General features: G+C 41.0%; 1 protein-coding gene across 1 annotated transcript in view; it reads left to right on the top strand.

Moving 5' to 3' along the window:
- Positions 1-19,381, top strand: part of LOC306970274 (unconventional myosin-XVIIIa-like) — a 50,781-nt gene that overhangs the window by 14,914 nt on the left and 16,486 nt on the right. The window contains exons 13-27 of the mRNA XM_079566188.1: positions 1,145-1,315; positions 2,075-2,165; positions 2,404-2,596; positions 5,989-6,075; positions 7,696-7,834; positions 8,133-8,292; positions 8,365-8,551; positions 8,989-9,217; positions 9,345-9,454; positions 10,939-11,004; positions 12,334-12,462; positions 17,868-18,011; positions 18,100-18,189; positions 18,674-18,793; positions 18,876-18,990. Of these exons, the coding sequence (XP_079422314.1) occupies positions 1,145-1,315; positions 2,075-2,165; positions 2,404-2,596; positions 5,989-6,075; positions 7,696-7,834; positions 8,133-8,292; positions 8,365-8,551; positions 8,989-9,217; positions 9,345-9,454; positions 10,939-11,004; positions 12,334-12,462; positions 17,868-18,011; positions 18,100-18,189; positions 18,674-18,793; positions 18,876-18,990 (2,031 nt within the window). The remainder of the gene's footprint in view (positions 1-1,144; positions 1,316-2,074; positions 2,166-2,403; positions 2,597-5,988; positions 6,076-7,695; positions 7,835-8,132; positions 8,293-8,364; positions 8,552-8,988; positions 9,218-9,344; positions 9,455-10,938; positions 11,005-12,333; positions 12,463-17,867; positions 18,012-18,099; positions 18,190-18,673; positions 18,794-18,875; positions 18,991-19,381) is intronic.

Here is a 19,381-nt window from a genome sequence, read left to right as displayed (position 1 = left end):
CACTGTCATTGGAGTAAAGCTTTTACCAGAAAAGTCTGCACGACTTTTAAATTAAACTTGATTGCGCTTAAGTATTTCAATGCACGGTGTTCTTGGTGTAACACTAGAGGGCAGCAGCCATCTCTCACATACCGCAACTGCCATCTTTCTTTGCTGAATACAGTTGGTAACCCATTGGTTAAATTGCTGCAAAAAGTTTTTACTGCATTACGATACAACAGTAAACTAATTACTAATTTTAATCTTTTAAATTAAATGAAAGTGGGAATGCCTATTAAAGCTTTCAATTTGAATGTCTTTGTATTTTTCATTGCAATGCTTTGGCTTATCATACTCTAAATGAGCGGGACTGATGGAATAGGAAGAGCCCACTATTTGAAAATCTTTGTAAATTATTTTTTTCTTTGAAAGAAGAAATGCTGGTCCATTGTGGATTAAATGTTTCTATTCCTGACTGTTTTATGACTCAGTACTTTATGAGGTTAAGAAACATTTCATTTTCATTGTGCCTTTTATTTTGTATTGTGTGCTTAACATTCACAACTGAAGAAAAGTGAAAAGTTTAATTAAAATATTAATTGTAACTATAAATCAGGGCTTGGCAAGTTTGCTTGGTGGAAAACCGATTTCCTTCATCATCAAAAGACCAAGGGCTGGACCCTCCAATTTTAGGCCAAAGTAAAGCACCACTTTCTACAAATGCCAGTGTTGTACATCCTATATGGCATAAATGGGTGTTCTGCTAAGAAACAGTATTTTTCACATTTCTAGTGGACTTTAAAATGCATTTTATCTCTGTGTAATTTGTAATTTTACTCAAAATCATCTTGAGGACCAGAGGTTCTATGATGGAGGGCCTGATGTTGCCTGACCCCTGCTCTAAATAAATGCAAGCATTGTGATTCACATTAGTCTTGCTAATAAAATCTATGGCACAACATCTTTCTCCAATACCCAAGATATGAGTCACTATTGCTGAAGAATGCTTTTAGTGCCTGTTTCTTCCAGCTGCGTGAGTGTCAGCTTGACCACAGACATAATCCTAGCCTGTCAGACAGTGGATTGTCAGAAAGCTACCAGGCTAGCTGTGTGCCTAGGGTGCTTGGCAGAAGGGCTAATGGAGGTTTTCATGTGCATGTCTCAGCTGGCAGGAAACAATTTGCACGTCATGAGTGGGCCCAGAAGGCGGCCTACCTGCTGGGCTGCACCCTGGAGGAACTCGCCTCTTCCATCTTCAAGCACCAGACCAAGGGCACCCTGCCCAGAGCCAGCGCCGCCCGCCAGGGCCCAGACGAGAACAACAGTGGAGACGCAGGTAAACCTCAAACACTGTCACCCACTGTTTGTCACTCTCCACTCAAAATGCAAGCTCTGTAGAATCTAAGTAATGAATACCACAGCTTTACAATGGCTGTTGACTGATACTAACACTCTATGTAGGGACACATAATTTTGGATGCATTCACTAAAAACATGTATAATAGGGATGAATGATGTGTGTGAATGACATACGTAACTTACCACCACCGAGAATGGAGTGAATGTAAAATTCATGTCATTCATACAGTCTCATGTAAAGCCCTTTGTGACCATGTCCGTGAAAGGCGCTATACAAATAAAGTCCTTCCTTCCTTTTTTGTCCTTGCAGTCACGATCTTCTTGCATTGATTTATCACAGGCATTTTAGCTACCTTTGAAAATGTCCACCTCTTACCAACCTTATTAAAACACTGAAATAATAAGTAACTGTAAGTAAAAACAGATGGCTATTGCCTTCAGGTGTACTACAGTGTAGTGAAGATCAAACACAAAATCACCCGAGTCCAACGGCAAAATTACACCACTTCTCAAAGTCCATTTTAGACACAGTTTATGACTTCAAGAGAAATGTGCTCAAATACACTACCACTGTACCACTTGCAGCCCTAATGGTTGTAATTGCAGTCTGGCTCTTACTGTTGAAAAAGCTATCTTGTATTGTGGCCAGCCGTAATGTTCATTTAATGTTGGCCATTTTTTTTTTATTATTATGAACTAGGGCCATGTGATTTCTTCTGACTGTGTTTCTGATCAGGATCAAAAGCCAGTGCTATGGAGTGTTTGGAGGCCATGGCATCAGGGCTCTACTCTGAACTCTTCACTATCCTCATCTCTATGATCAATCGGTTCGTAATCACAGCACTGTACTTCATATAATTGTATTTGATGAGTAGTCTTCTTTATTGGGCTCATCGAAAAGTGTTTTATTTTTATTTCATTGCGTATTGCGTAATATTTTGTATAAAGGTCATCCAGCAAATTGTAGGAATTGGAACTTGAATTAATGACACTGAATTATATGCCACAGCCTTAACCATTTCACTATTGGCTGTCTCTAGTTCTTGTGTGTATTGATTTTTACAGGGCCTTAAAGTCCAGCCAACACTCACTGTGCTCTCTGCTCATCGTGGACACTCCGGGTCTCCAGAACCCCCGTCTGGCCAAACGAGAGTGCGGAGCAACATTTGAGGACCTTTGTCACAACTACACTCAAGAACGACTGCAAACCCTCTTCTACCAGCGAACCTTTGTGCAAGAACTGGAGAGATACAAGGAGGCAAGTAGTTCATCTTGGCCACTTAAAATTCTTAACAAATACATATACTATATACTATATACTATATACTATATACTATATACTATATACTATATACTATATACTACATACTACATACTACATACAAACAATCAAACAAATGTATTTTGTTGTCAAGAGTTCAGGTTTATCTATTTGTTTTTTCAAAATGGAGCAATTTTGGTCGGCTCCTTACAGTGTTGAAGATATTATGTGAAGCAACATAGTGGGGCATGGACAAGGAAAGGGAACTTCACAAGGGCCAATGTTTCAATCAATTCATATTCTGTTGGTGCAAGCTACATTGAGTCATCTGGCTAATTTGCCCTCTATCTATCTCTAGGTACAAAATATACATACAATTAGAAGTAGGTCTGATGTCAACTATGAACCTGGGCTTAAATACTGTTGTATATGGAATAAAGTGATTGAAAATGTTGAAAATTCACACTCTTGAACCCTAAATGCACTTTGCTGATGTAAAGTTTATAACTGTGTATACTCCTCTTCATTGTTATTTTCTCTCGCTGCCTTTGTTCCATGCTTTCTCTCAAACACATCAACTCCAATAGTGTATGTGATCAGACATCAGATACACAGGCCCTCCCACCTGCCACAGCAGTGACAAGGCAAAGTGCTTCATGTGTCGGTCCTCCTCATTAGTAATGCCAGCGTTCACCTCTTCAGCCCAGATCAAAGTGAAATCTCTCACAGGCGCCTTTGGGAGACACGCCCAGCTGCACAGCTCTGGTGTTGTTCCCTGCTGAACGAACCATTCTCCTCCTTCCTTCCATGAAATCCTTCTAGATGCTCCAAACACAGTGGATTTGTCCTTGAGAATGGAAGATGTTGAACACAAAAGACTAACTTAATCTTCTCAACAATTCTAGTCCTGCTTTAAATGTATCCCCACATGTCACTTTTTAAAATCCCTGAATGCTCTTTGCTTTTTGAAACGCTGAAACAACACTAAAAGTTAACCGAGAGTCTTGATCATATTACTTTTGGTGCTCTGAATTCAAGATCTAGGTATTTCTCTCCTACATTTTCCTCCCACAGCCTTCTTGAACAAGGGAGAGAGGGAATTGAAGCGAAATAAAGTATTGCATAAATGTGGCAGAGTGTAATTTTCTCTTGTCACTTGAAATATCTCAAAAATACAAGGAACTGAAACTGTCATTGGAAACTGGGTCGAACTAATTTATAACTACTCGCAATATCAACAATGAAAGTGACAGGTAGGTTAAACTGCCATGCACCAAACAGGCATATATTTTTGATTTTGCGATGCTGCCGCTTCATGGGAAGAATAGCTGTTTCTTTTAGGCTTTCACGCCCCATAGACGGGAAGAGGAATCATTTAAGCTGCTTCACATGCACAGTCTACTTGAACAGTGGCATCTGTCAAGGCTGCTCTAATAGCACCACCAACGTTTGCCCACATTTCCATTTCATTTTCCACTTTTGTCACAGTAATCGGCCGCTCGGACATTTTGATCGGCTGAAAGTAATTTAGCTCATTCAATCCCACTTCACCCCTGAAATGTTATTGTCTGCTACTGTAATGAAATGTCCACTTTTCTATAGAGCCACCTTAACAAATGTCATATAGTTTTCTTATTATAAAGGAATTGCATTGGCCTTTAGGCTGCTTCAATTTATAACCGCAGCATGAAAGTCATGTACAGTATAATTCCTGTATATATGGGCTGTTAGTAACGGCTTGTTTCACCGACATGTGGTAGTTTGAGTTAGAGTTGAGTTAATTCTTTATACATATATGCTAATCTAAATGCCATTATGCACTCATAGTCAAATACAATAATTAGATTATTTATTTATGATGACAATTGCATGGCTTTGAGCTGCATGTTTATTCTGAATTGCACAATCCAAATTTTATTTTTTGGTCTTTTCAAAAATTGCTTATCCAAATGCTTATTGCAGGCACTGGCGCCTGCCTTTCTTAATACAGTGGGAGGAAAATGTATGTGAACAATTTGGAATTTCTCACATTTCTGCCAAAATTGGTCACTAAATGTGGTCTGATCTTCATCAAAATCATAGAATGAATAAACAGTGTCTGCTTAAACTAAAACCACCCAAACATTTAGATTTATCATATTTTTATTTGCCATAACATGTAAACATTCACAATACAGCGTGGAAAAAGTAAGTGAATGCCCAGAAATCTCACTGAACTGCAGCAGTTTTGTGAAGAGTCCAAAATGCATCCTGATCGTCTGAGCGTCTAATCTGCAACTACAGAAAAGCAGTTATTGCTGAAAAAAAGAAGGATCAGCCAGCTATTTAATACAAGGCATTCCACACTGTTGTGAATGTCTCAGGTTTTTCTGCAAAATATCGTTATAAGCTTGTGAATAAATTATTTTATTGATGATAGCACATTGTCCAGGGCAGAAAACAGACAGCCCCAAACCATAATTTTGCTCCATACTTCACAATGAGCATAGTGTAAAGATGTTGCTGTACTGTTCCTCTCAAACGATTCAACTTTGGTGTGCGAAAGAGCACTTGGATGCTCCACTGCACTACTGGACAAATATTCAGTGGACTGTTGGGCCCAAAGATCAGTAACAAGCTTGTTTTGTCCCTGCAATGTCCCTGTCAAATAAATAAATAAATAAAATAAATAATTGATGGCTTACAGTCCATTTTCAAAATATTGTGTTTTTACAAGCTGAGCCATAATCATCATAATCATAACAAATAAAGGCTACATATCTCACTTTGCATGTAATGAGTCTATCATAGTTTCACAGTTTAAGTTGAATAACAGAAATTGTATTTTAGGGAAATTAAGCCAGATGACAAAATGTAGTATCCAAACAAATACGATTTTGAAGGTATGAAAGGAACGGATGAAATTACCAACCCTTATCTAGTAGAGGTAATTTCATTCGTTCACGATCTTACATGCACATAATTATTGACGGTGGGAGATCACATACAGAAGCCCATGATCACACAAGGAGAGACCAACCGTTGAATTTCAGTCTTTCTTCCTGAGAGCAGTAACTGCTCTGCCTCAAGTTCTATCAATGATATTATGTAACTAGAATAATTTCATGCTCACTTGGTTGGCCATTGTACAGCGTGAGTAGCTCTTAAATTACACTAAATTGTAATGATTATGGCGATAAAATAGTACAATGTGAATTCTAATATCATTTTAACTGAAAGCCCTTTTTCAGTTTTTACACTATGCGCTTCGGTATGCCATTACCTTCAAACTCCTATACGCCTACTATACGATGCTCTACGATCAATGTTGTGACCCAATTCATTGTCTTTCTTGTGCTTTTACAACTTGTTTTGCAGTCTGTCAATCTTACCTGTCTGTCTTCCTCCAGGAGAACATCGAGCTTGCTTTAGATGACACAGAACCGAGCAGCTCCTTGTCTGTGGCAGTAGTTGATCAAGCCTCAAGCCAAGCGCTGGTAAGACAAAGATTTAGATCCTATTTTCCAGTGCAGACACACTATGTGCTATTCCTCTTATCTGGTATTGATGTAATCTTCTCACAGAAAACAGAGGAAAATAGCGTTCTTTATATGACTTTTCATGCCAACTAATTTTGTGTCATCTTTACTTATTTCCAGAGTGATTGCTGTTCACAAAATGTTAAATATTGAAAGGCGTTGTTTGGTGGAGATGAGGAGGCCAATGTGCGGTAACTGGAGAAGAAAGGTTATAGAATTGACTCTGAGAAGGAAAATCGATGGTTGGCCTTTGCCGCCTCTGATCTGCACCATGGAAACAGAAGGGCTTAGAGAGTCATAGATCAGCTTGCTGTATTTCCAATGGTTTTGAGTGCTGTACTTTTTAAAGTCACACTTCATTGGGCGTGTCAAAGGATGAAGTGAACTGTTATGTATCGCGCAGAAAAACAAATTTATATATCTTCTTTTGAATTAAGTTTTTTCCCCATGCCAATCCAGTACCGATACCGAGTGTGTGAATAAAGACTACAGCTCGGTCTGTAAAGAGAGATTTGCCCTCGAGCTCACGGCACATTATGCACAAATAACAAATTCTTAAAATCCTAAAACAATTTGAAGGCGGAAAGAGGCAACATAAATCTTCTCTCAGTGATTATTAGAGTTTTAAGATCCTGCAGAGTGTCCACAGCTGGTATTTCTGGGACATTAGTGTAGGATATGCCACAATTGTTGCTTGTATTTGTAGATATAGAAAAAAACTGCGTGGTGGTTAAAATGTTTGGGTAACTTCCCTTTTGGGTACAGTACAGACAGTACAGGCACTTGCTGCAAAAAATGTACATCTTGTATGAGTGTTGGCGTTGATAAAATGTGGGATTTTGCTATATGTTGGCAAGTTAAGGTCTTGCTCAGACACAATCCCAGAAAAGACGCTTGTGATCAAACATTTCCCTTCGCTTTGAGATGTATTTTCTTCCTGTTGCCGGTTGGATGTTTGTTATCACACATAGCCCTAATACTCATTCATTGCAGGTCTCTGATTTGTCATACGTCACCTCTAAACTGATATGCTGCAGTCAGTGTAGTGTGTGCCACTGATAAGGATGTCCCCCGTGTCATGGGCTGAAAGATACAAGAACATTGTGTGGTTCTGTGAGTTCGGCTCAACTCCCCAGGTGAATGGAAGCACACAAGCCAGTCTCTGGAGAGTGCTGAAGTCCTTTACAAAACAATGAAGCAAGTGCCAAACATCCCAGATACCCACCAGAATCTGCCATTCACTGTTTTGCTCGACGCTACGACGAATTTCAGGAGAATAACATGCCACAAAAACACGCAGAGGTTATGGAAGGAAAGGAGTCTTGTGGTCAAAAGCAAGGTCACTGCAACTTCATGTATTTCCACAACTGGGTATTGTGACTTGATTAAACCTAAATCTGATGCAATTTGTTTGTTTGTCATTTCAAGTGTAAGAAAGCACTAAATAGAGATTGCTTCAATTTGGTAGCTTTGTCACGAGAATTTAATTTACAGTTCAATTAACTTCCAATCAGTAGGCCTACGTTTTGTTGTATGCTGTTTTTCGGTTTCATTACTGTGCTTGTTTGTACTGAGCAGGTGCGGACTGGTCGAACAGATGAGGCCCGGGGCTTGCTGTGGTTGATGGAAGAGGAGGCGCTGCAGCCTGGAGGATCAGAACAAACACTGCTCGGGCGCCTGTTCAGCTACTATGGGCCCGCGGAGGGGGAGAGCAAAGGTGAACTTGAGTTTTATCCATTAACCATTTGATATGACCTTTTCCCTTACACATGTCATGCTGTGTGCAGTAATTCACACAGATTTTTCAGAGGCTTGAGGTTGAATAATGACACTTGTTTCAGGAAACTGGCATAATTTCTTTACTTACTGACGTCACAGGAACATGTTTTAACTAATTAAACCAGGGAATTTATTTATATTTGCTGCCTTTACGAGCAATAGTAAAGAAGACAGCGTTTTGATTTGTATGTGTTTGGAACAGCTTTTTTCCAAACTGCTTCGCTTATTTCCATCAGGTCACACATTCCTCTTGAAGAGCGAGAAGGACCATCACTTTCTGCTGGGGCACAGTCATGGTACAGACTGGGTGGAGTACGACGCCCGTGGGTGGCTCAACTACGCCAAGCACAACCCTGCCACTTCTAATGCAGCCTGCCTTTTACATGACTCCCAGAAGTAAGAGCTTGCTATTTAAACATGTAGCACATCACTGAAAATACTAATCATGGCTAACTGGACCTCCTTTAGAAAGATCATCAGTTCATTGATCATGAGCCGTGCCGGAGGGGCCACCATCCTGTCTGGGTCTGTAGCAGGCCTGGAGGCAGGCTCCCAGCTGTCTCTGAGGAGAGCCACTAGCATGAGGAAGACCTTCACCACAGGAGTGGCTGCCATAAAGAAGAAGTCCCTCTGCATTCAGATCAAACTACAAGTGGTGAGACTTCGTCAAGTTGAATTTATCATGTCGTGGCAATTTGGCAGAGATAAATTGAGTTTTTGTTGTGTTACAATAATATGGTAAAAGTGTGTATTATGATCGATTGTTGATGTAATTATTAGTTTTTTTTTATTTTTTATTTCAGACCATTTAACCACAATACATACCTTGCTAGAGCAGCACTGTATTTTCTTTACAATACACATTTTTATGTACAAAAAAAGAGAAAGAAAATACGTGATAACTGTATTTTTACACACTAATATAATCCTGGATTTATTTGGCTTTAATCAAAGATCCCTCAAAGGATTTGGTGAAAAAATTCAACATTTAAACATTTTCAACTTCAAAGTCTGTGTGACATGTACATGTGTTCTTGACAGGCTGCCTGCTGTTTGACTTCAGTCTTTCTAACCTGGATCTTTCTTTGGCAGGATGCACTCCTTGACATGGTGCGGAGGTCCAAAATTCACTTTGTTCACTGCATATTGCCTAAGGCTGATGCCCTAAAGGCTCTGAGTGGATCCCTGTTCAAAGGTGGGGATGATCGAGAGACTCCAGGGGAAAATGGTGATCCTGGATTAATGCAGCTAGATGTTTCTTTGCTCCGCGCTCAGCTTCGGGGCTCCAAGCTGCTGGATGCTCTCCGGATCTATAGGCAAGGTTAGGCCAGCTCCAAAATGCATACAAGCACTGGTTTGAAGATACATTCATAACAAATTTACAAGATTCCTCTAAATATTTGACTGTGCTCTACCAAAAATGATGGCTTACATTTGGCTCTTTACAGGCTACCCAGATCACATGGTGTTTTCAGAGTTTCGACGGCGCTTCGATGTCCTGGCACCGCACCTCACGAAGAAGCACGGGAGGAATTACATTGTGAAGGACGAAAAGAGAGTAAGTCAATCAATGAAGTCAGGAGGAGAGAGAGAGAGATGTAAACCTCTGGCTGCAGCCAAACGCAATGAAGATTAATGTTGTGGAGAGGCAGCTTCATTACATCTGGCCCTGGTTTGTCAGCAGCAGCCCACCGACGGAGAAATAAAGCTCCATTCATCACCTATTGTAATGATCTAATCAACTTAACCTTAGCTGCAACGTCCCTTTTAACGGCTCGGGTCAGTACTGTGGGTTAGAAAGGGCACTTACACAGAAAATACTTAATCCGTGTCACTTTAATTCAGATATTCAGATAAGTATTAGAGTATACATGGAAAATACACATGGACGGGTCATTCTGTGTGGAGTTTGCATGTTCCTTCCATGTCCACGTAGGGTTCCTCCTGGTTCTCCCGTTTCCCCCTACCATTAATAATATGTACAATAGGTTCCTCTCTGGGGCCAGGACTCCCCTTTAAAAGAGATTCTTAATCTCAGTGGGACTTTCCTGGTGATGCAAGACCTGCGTACTACAATAGTAAAATCATATGAATTTCTTTTCTTTTGGTAAAAGTGTCAAACTCCAATACAATACAACAGTTGCTATCAACCAGAAGGAAAAAGTTCCATGTGCAGGTTGCGAACATTGATAGACTGGGGTCGGCGACTAGAAAAATGAGAGAACCACTTCCCTACAACATTAAAAAAAATGAAAAGAAAATAACCCAAAAATAATCACGGTGACATAAGTGTTCAGCTGCAGACCTGTTCCTTTGCTTTGGGAGATACAGGCTCCATACTATGCATGTGAACATTTTCAGTATTGAGCCTCCGCACCATAGCGATACAATAGATACTGTGCTTTGTAAGCCACTGTAATGATCAACCAGAGATGGTACAAAATACATGCACTTGATGGCAGAACCAACTTAAACAACTTAGGACACATCCCACACAGCTGAATTACACATCAACACATTAATCCACTACAAGAACAGTAGTTTGTGCGGGCTGAACTAAGTCAGTTTGTTTTCAAAGTGAAATAAAGAAGGCAGAGGGAATGAATTGGGTTAGGGGAAAGAATAGCTCTGTTCCCCTGTGTGCCTGTATTGGGGCTGAGTTTCTGTGGAAACATGGACAAACAAAAGCCCCTCAGTGTTTGCAGCAGGCCACTCTTGCTGTAATCTAGATGGGGTCTCTTTCGATTCGAGGCTCCCTTGGAAAAGAGAGGCACACCTGCTGCACTCAGGCTGTCAGATGAACACAATCCAGGCTAACTTGGTCTATGCTTTACTTGACTTTTTTTTGTAGTTGGCTAAGGGCATTTAATGTAAAGCTTTTTCATCAGAAAATCTACACAGGGGAGAATCCAAGGGGAACAAAACTATATTGCCTGTATTCTTTTTTCAGTCATCGTACTGACTCAGGGCTAATATCTACTCCTCTGGTGAAGTCCCTACTGGATGTTAAAGTGCAAGTTTGTCTGTGTGTGTGATTGCCAGGCCGTGGAGGAGCTACTAGAGTCCTTGGATTTGGAGAAGAGCAGCTACCACATGGGTTTGAGCAGGGTGAGTAAATCAATTCACATACCTTCTCCAGAAAATGAATGTATTTTTGCTGACCCTTGGAGTGTCTCTTATGAGCTACAAGACACTTGTATTTGTAAGGACACCACGTTATACTTTGATTACACCTGTTCTTTTTTGAAGGTTGTTTGCTCTCCTCTTTGGAGGGCTGCCAAAACTTTGTCTTTTCTTCAAACCAGCCACTAGCCTTGTTTCTTTGCTCCACGCTCCCTGATTGTAGCTCTTTGTTTTGAGGTCACGTGAGCAAACACTCACAAGCGTGACAACCTCTGAGTTTTTGTGTTACCATTGTCGCAACGTAACCGTAGTAAACAGCGTCTGGCCCACTGAATCCAAATCCTGTCCCAGTTGGAGAGTCGCCATCGGCTCAAAAGGAATTTCAAAGCAAAGTAATGATGTACAAAGGCATTATGTTTGGTGGCCAGGCTTTTGAATCAGGTGATGGTGCTATGTTTTTAGCTTTGCATGGTGCTACACTTGAGGGCTTAAAACGGCAGAGACTCACAAAGCATTCCAGAAGTGCCATGGCAACAGGGTTTGCTCGCCAATTAAAGCCTAAATAATATACATCAACACACTATTATCAGTGCCTGAAACAGAGATTGCTGTGCACTTTTTGCATTTGAATATGGCACATTTTTATTGATAGCAAACACACAAAATTTTTGCTTTTATTTAATTTCTAGAGTCAGCATTGCTTTAACATTACACCAACTAAAAAACAAAATCTGTGAGTGAAAACTTGATCTCTTTGTACACTAACAAAAGCAAGCAAACAAAAAACTTTAAAGGGCAATTCATTCTCTTCAGCATTTTAGTGAAGATTTTAAACAAAGAACAATCTACATGTCCCAAGTACAGTATTTTTGCCCAAACGACCTTGAGGGCAGTTCATCAGTCACCCCCTGTCCATTTAAAAGCTCATTGCGGCCGTATCTACAAAACATCTCAGAGTGTAATCACTGCTGCATATAGACAGGCCGAGATGTGATCTGCTTTTTATTAGCTGCTCACCCCTGTTTTACCTTTGCCCAGATTAGGAGCAGATGAGACTGATTGTCTGAGATAATAACTTAATCACAACTTTCTCATTCTGATAAGGCTGCCCTATCCACGGATTACACTGTTTCTTATTGATTTCTTGCTTCGGTGCACTTATTTACTTTTAGGTTCCTACTTTGATGTCTTTTCTCGCACAAGCCAATGGCCTCCAAATCCAATTTCCTCTCAGCTTCAATAACGATTACACTAATGTTTTCTAACTTGCTAATATGTTCAAATTTGTTTTGTTTTTTATTCATTGGTTTGTAGTTGTTCTTCAGAGCTGGCACCCTGGCGAAGCTTGAGGAGCAGAGAGATGAGCAGACGAAGCGTAATATAATCCTGTTCCAAGCTGCCACCAGAGGATACCTGGCACGGCAAGCCTTCAAGAAGAGAAAGGTACAGGATGTGTCACAATACACCCAAACCAAATGAGACACACAGATCATCCTAATAACATTTTTCCAAGTACGGACCTATAGTGCTATATTTACTGTATGTATTTGTATTACATTGCAAATATTGTATTTGTCTAAGTGTAAAACAGCTGTTTCCAGTTTTTCCGACAATAGATTTTCAAATAGGGGCTTTCATTGCAAAATAACCCTCCATTATAGAGCAAAAATAGACGTTGTGCAATAGATTATAACTATAAATTGTCTTGTTGTATACTTGCCTCTGATAAATATCCAGTGAAATAGGAGTCTAATCTGGGACGACAGTGGCGCAGTTGGTAGAGTGGGTCGTCTCACTATCGGAAGTTCGTTGGTTCTAATCTCAGCTCCTGAAGGTGCCCACTGTCGTTATGTACTTGGGCAAGACTCTTCACCCACCTTGCCTCCAGTGTCTGCGTACATTTGTGTATAAATGGAGTGTGAATGGGTGATTGGTTTCTTGCTATGAGGTGCTTTAGGCTAATGAAAGTAGAAAAGACCTATATAAGTTGAGACCATTTACCATTTAATGTAATATTTATTGTGTGCTATGCTGCAATAATGAAACATCAAAGTTTGAAAGCGGATTGAGAAGAATAAATCAAGAAGTCCTCGCTTCAATGGCTTTGTTGCCTAGCAGTCCGTTGGTTTTGAGACTTTGTTCTGAGCTAATTTTAGTCTGTATTTTCTCTGGTGGAAGGCAGCGCTATAACCTTTGCTCTACATCCTAAGTTATTACAGATGATTTTGTGAATCTTTCAGCCACACCAATCACAGATGGCCCTATCAAATGATTTCTTACAAGGGGATATTTGATGGTGACAGATCTATCCACGTCCCTTAAATGTATCCTTATCAAGTGCTGCTGACTCGCGCAGATCTGGGTGTTACATTTTTCTCCCAGCGTGTGATAGCTCCATCTGTGCGGACCTCATACGTGTCCTCTTGTGATGTATGGAGCCCCGCAGTCCTGCTTCTCTCTGTGATTACTATTTAAGTGAACACTCTGGCTCGGCCCGGATAGTGATGAAGCAGCACAAACAGAATCAACAGCCACTATGGAACAGTGAACACTGGCTACATGTGTCTTGAAAATAACACCAGGAAGACAGCCTTTGTGTTACCGTGGCATTGGACAACCAAACCTACTGTATCTTTGGGTTGGAAAACATACGGTTGGCAGCAGGAGACACTATGTTTTTTGTTGTCTGTAAAATATCAACTTGTGCATATTTTCTTTCAACATATCAGATGTAGTCTATAGTTTATTTTGCTGCTTTTATTTAATGCAAAGGATACTTATTACTTTGTCGATTGACACTTCAATACCTCTATATCTATATGTTTGCAATATTTTTATCAATATGCACCACCGTGCGCAGCGGTTAGTGCTCACGCCTCACAGCTAGAAGGTCCTGGGTTCGATTCCCACCTGGACGGGGCCTTTCTGTGTGGAGTTGGCATGTTCTCCCCGTGTCTGCGTTGGTTTCCTCCGGATACTCCGGTTTCCCCTACCACTAAAAATATGTACAATAGATTCCCCTCTGGGGCCAGTACTCCCCTGAAAAAGAGATTCTTAATCTCAGTGGGACTATCCTGGTTAAATAAAGGTCAATAAATAAAAGACGTATTAACCTTAATAAATCCTTTTCGTAGTTCCTCTAGGGGTAATACAAGTGTTAATGGGATGATTGGGGGGTCTTTCATCTCCCCCTAGTGTCTCTGGCAAGAAAGCCACCCTTGCAACTCTCCCTGCACCGGGTCGGAGGTGCAATACACACTAATGGAATCACGAAGAAGAAGCTAACAGGCTAACGGGCAAAGCTAACTGTGGGCTAGCTCCACTTTAGCAGTGTTTACAGCAAAGTTTTAGTGACAAATTGATCTCCATTGCGTAATTGGTTTGTGCCACAATGTACAATATCCCTTTCTCCCTTTGTCTTTTCTGTCAGCGTAGTATTTACTCTCACGGACAATTAATGAGTAAATAAAACTGCAGTAGTGCTTATGGCCTCGAGGGGCATGAGTTACTTAGTTCTGCTATAAGTTTGTGTTCATATTTTGGCAGATTGGCAACCTTAGTTAGTGTCCTCTGGTCTCTTTGAATTAATTTGGATTACATTACCTGTTTATGTGCAGTATAGATTTGCCAATAAGTAAATGTAATGAGAAAAACTTAAATATAGAATTACACATTCCTAGAATCCGAGGCCATGGTTCTCCACCGGAAAAAGGTGGTTTCCCCTCTTCAGGTCGGTGGGGAGTCCTTACCTCAAGTGGAGGAGTTCAAGTATCTCGGGGTCTTGTTCATGAGTGAAGGACAGATGGAGCGTGAGATCGACAGACGGATCGGTGCGGCGTCAGCAGTGATGCGGTCACTGTATCGGTCTGTCGTGGTGAAGAGGGAGCTGAGTCGAGGGGCAAAGCTCTCGATTTACCGATCGATCTACGTTCCCACCCTCACCTATGGTCATGAGATTTGGGTCATGACCGAAAGGACAAGATCGCGAATACAAGCGGCCGAAATGAGTTTCCTTCGCAGGGTGGCTGGGCGCACCCTCCGAGATCGGGTGAGGAGCTCAGTTACCCGGGAGGAGCTCGGAGTAGAGTCGCTACTCCTTCACGTCGAAAGGAGCCAGCTGAGGTGGCTCGGGCATCTGTTCCGGATGCCTCCTGGTCGCCTCCCGCGGGAGATGTTCCAGGCATGTCCTAGTGGGACAAGGCCTCGTGGAAGGCCCAGGACACGGTGGTGGGACTATGTCTCCGAGCTGGCCTGGTGTCGCCTCGGGGTCCCCCCAGAACAGCTGGAGGAAGTGTGTGTGGACCAGGAAGTTTGGGCATCTCTGCTGAGACTGCTGCCCCCGCGACCCGGCCCCGGATAAAGCGGAAGAAAATGGATGGATGGATGGACATTCCTAGAAATTATTCAAGTTTTTGCCAGACCACTCTTTTGTCTTTTGCTAATTTCCCTTACTTCTGTCAGTTACAGCAAGCCTAATTAAAGAGCTCCTGCTTCAGAACATATATAGTTAGGGTCTGCTACTCGCCTTTGAAGGACATTTCCCAAGTGAAGCGCATTTGGTTTTATTATTTCTGATTCAATTAGTCGACACCACAGTAATGAAACACAGTCTGCTGGATTATTGAGTGACTTCCATCTCTCCTGCTCTCCCTTTACAGACTTTCTCAGCCATGGAACAATTGAGAAATAACGCAGTGCTCCTATGCCCTTGCTGTTATCCTTTTATTTCTATGTGAATTGATTAGTTTCGATGCTGGATTTGCTGTTTGAAGCGTTAGTCCTGTCATAGCAGGTGGATGGTTGGTCGTATTTTGCTTCAGGTATAGGCGTGGATGGTAAAAGCCCGAGCCTTTCGCTGCTTGATGTATACCGACGTGGCAGAAAGCTGCAAGTTTGTTTGATTGATATTCTCTGGCATGTTAACCTTGTAAAGCAGTGGCAAGCCCATCTGACATTAAATGACAGAGCCACAATTTTTCTTGTTTTCCCCACTCTCTTTCAAGCCCCTCTTCAAGGGGACACACACACTGACATTTTTAAGGTCTGTTATTTTGCCTCAGCAGGCACTTACTGCATCGGGAGTGTTGTCCTTCAGGTATCCTACCACTATGTTTTCCCCCTTTTCGCTTATTTGCATTGAAATCGGCATAAAGCTGAAAGCATAAGCCGGTTACAGCCTCGTAGCGCCTATTCATTTGAACGTTCCCTCTATGTTTGACATTGAATGTTAAGATACAACGTTATTAGATGGTAAGTGTAAAGTATGCATTTAAAACACATTTCTATGGCTTCTGCTTGAATCAGCGACGGTTATTACATTACAGTATGGCAAAGCTTTGCACTTTGCACTACTTCAGCATATTTGCACACAGAAATAAAAAGGCATAATGACTAGTTTTCTGAACACATAGTTACTGTATTTTGCACAACGCTGCTAAAATCACAATGTTCTTAGTTATGTCTTTGTGCGGTGTGTCAAGGTCCTCACGCTAATGTGCTACAATACACAATACTGAGCATTTGTAGCACATTTGTAAAGCATTGCTAAATACTTCAGTCATCTTTTATCACAGGATTCCTCATAATTTATGAGTTATTTGTAAGCAGTTGAATAGATGCTGCTTGCGTTGCTGTGCCATGCGTGTGCACCATCCGTGTAGCTGGTCAAGGCAGGGGATCTAAACATATTCATGATCCAAGCCATAATGTAAAGTGCTATTTTCTCCAGTTACCCAAATCTAAGAACTCCTCGACTGAAGATCAACAATATAATATCTCATTTGAAAGCTAAGACCTACAAGAGCGTTTTTTTGTCATGTTTTTACATTTTTTCATTACTTTTTTGCTTTTTTTATGCTTTTTTGCTGTGTGTTTGTCATGTTTTCGTCTCTTTGTTGTCATGTGTTTGTGGTTTTTTGTTGCATTTTCATTGCTTTTTTGTCCTTTGTTTGCGTTTTCATCCTTGTTTTAGTCAACGTTTTGATGTTTTTCTTTTTTTTTGTTTTTTGATTTGGGTAAAGCCAAACTGGAGAAAAATGTGCTCGGTTCAGGTGGGGGTTAAGAGGTTCAAAATGATTAACAAGTTATTAGAGAGGCTCTGTAATTGTGTTATATAAACTATAGTGCGTTGTTATCAGTGTTGCCCGTTTTTACATCTTTTCCCCACACTTGACAAACCTTACAAATTTATATCCTAATGCGTTTATCCACTGCCTTCAAGTAGTATTGCCTTTTGTTTACTCTCTTTTCATCTTAGACTAAATATGACAACTAAGACCTGTTTAATTCGTCTGTCAGACATTTGCTGTGCTTTGCTCCGTGTTGAGGCTTTCGCTGTGTGACAAATCCTAATTGGTCATAGAGTGTAGCTTCAGGGTAAAAACGTACCTGATGCGGGGAATTGTGTTGTTCTAATTGGGTTTGCCCATAATCTTCTGCTGCTGGAGAGCCTCATGCATAAGCAGCATGGAAATCGCGTAGTACTCGGAATTAGCTGCCAACGTGTTTATTTAATTAATCAAGAAATTAGCTTCAAGCATTGGAACTCGCTGTGCAGGAGCTCTTCAGAGGATCCTGGCATGTCCTGGGATCGCTGTTGGCTCAGAGACCGGCTGACAGTGTGTTGTTTCATGATATACACCGCGCCATAAGACTGTACTTTGACGTGCCACTCAGACAGTCTATTGGAGCAGTGTGCACCTTTCTAATAAATCTAGTAAATGTGTTAGATTTACGGCTTTGATCCCTTTAAACTCACCGACATTGTAAATCAGTGATATCTCTATGCATTGTCGCCAGGCATGTTGCGTTTTGATAGTTGGCATGTGTTTGTGTTTTTACGAGTATAGATACAGGACCTAGCCATCCGTTGCATCCAGAAGAACATCAACAAGAACCGCGGGGTGAAAGACTGGCCCTGGTGGAAGCTCTTTACCACCGTGCAGCCTCTGATTCAAGTCCAGCTGACTGAGGAGCAGATGAAAGGCAAAGATGTGAGCAGATCTATCTTCATATTGCCACTTCATTACGAATGATCCTGCTGTATAGATGTTAGTAGTTCCATGACCTTTGTTCTTGTAGGAGGAAATCCAGCTGATAAAAGGGAAGCTGGAGAGGGTGGAAAAGGAGAGGAATGAGTTGAGACTGAACACGGATCGACTGGAGAGCAAGGTGAGTCCCTTTGGCGGTGGCAGCGGTGCATGCTGGGACTTCAATGTTTTGGAGTGTTGGTGGACTTTTACCTGAAGCAAAAGGATGGAGCGTGAACTGTGCTGTTTATAGTTCGGATACTGTGTGGATAGACATATTTCAGGGTAAAAACAGATATTAAACTGCAGTAAATCATGTGAAAAAAATGTGACAAAAAAGTGAAAAAAAAATGTGACGAAAAGTGACAAAAAGTGTGAAAAATATGATGAAAAAGTGACAAAAAATTGATAATAATGTGACAATAATGTGACAGTGTAAAAAAGAAAAAATATAAACTGCAGTAAATCACGCTATGCAAACACCAGATACTATTCTTCCAACAGTCTTTTGCTTTACAAAAATGTTCAATGCCATAGTGTATCATAGTCCTATTTAAGAGGCTATAAAACTTGAAAACTGAAATAAAACGTCCTCCAGTTCAGTAATGATGAGTAAAATCATTCAGATTACAGACCTGGTGGCTGAACTGGCCGATGAGAGGAGCACCAGTGAGTCTGCCTCACAGATGTTAGAGGCCGAGACCTCGGAGAGACTTCGGCTAGAGAAGGACCTGAAAGATTTACAGGCAAGTTGAGATCAAATTGTACAGCATTTATATTAAAAAGCATGCAAGTTTGTAGCTACAACATTAAACGTTCTCAATTCAGGCCAAGTTTGAGACCATGAAGAAGCAAATGGACGCCCAGGAGATGGAGGTGATGGAGGCCCGGCTCATGAAAACCTCAGACCTAAATGGAGAGCTTGATGACGATGATGATTCTGGTTAGTAAGACTCACATTTTGGCATCATTTTTCATTCTCTATTTTTGTTGTAACTTCAGCTGCAAAGGTTACAAAAGTGGTATTTGTAAATCCTCAATTAAATGTACTCCATGACTCCATAGTTCGGCTTTGTGCCTTCTGGGCATGTCAGCGTAGGTCAGTAGCCACATCTCAGGCCTCTTCATATGAGTATTATTATGTGCACAGTTTGAAATATCTCTTACTAATGTTATTATAATTGAAACTGCGGGAACAAGCGCCTTTGTTTGACTGTTTCAGCGGGCGATGTGGCAGTTCGACCCGGTCATGTTGTGCATATTGCCATTAAGTACATTTTCTAAGTTTGAGGTTTTATGAGAAGGGGATTAAGATCCACTCCCAGGCATTACGA

The sequence above is a fragment of the Gobius niger genome, assembly GCF_951799975.1.
Source record: "Gobius niger genome assembly, chromosome: 11".
NCBI classification, from domain to species: Eukaryota; Metazoa; Chordata; class Actinopteri; order Gobiiformes; family Gobiidae; genus Gobius; species Gobius niger.
The sequence above is the reverse complement of the archived record's forward strand: the minus strand, read 5'-3'. Positions and strand labels throughout refer to the sequence as shown.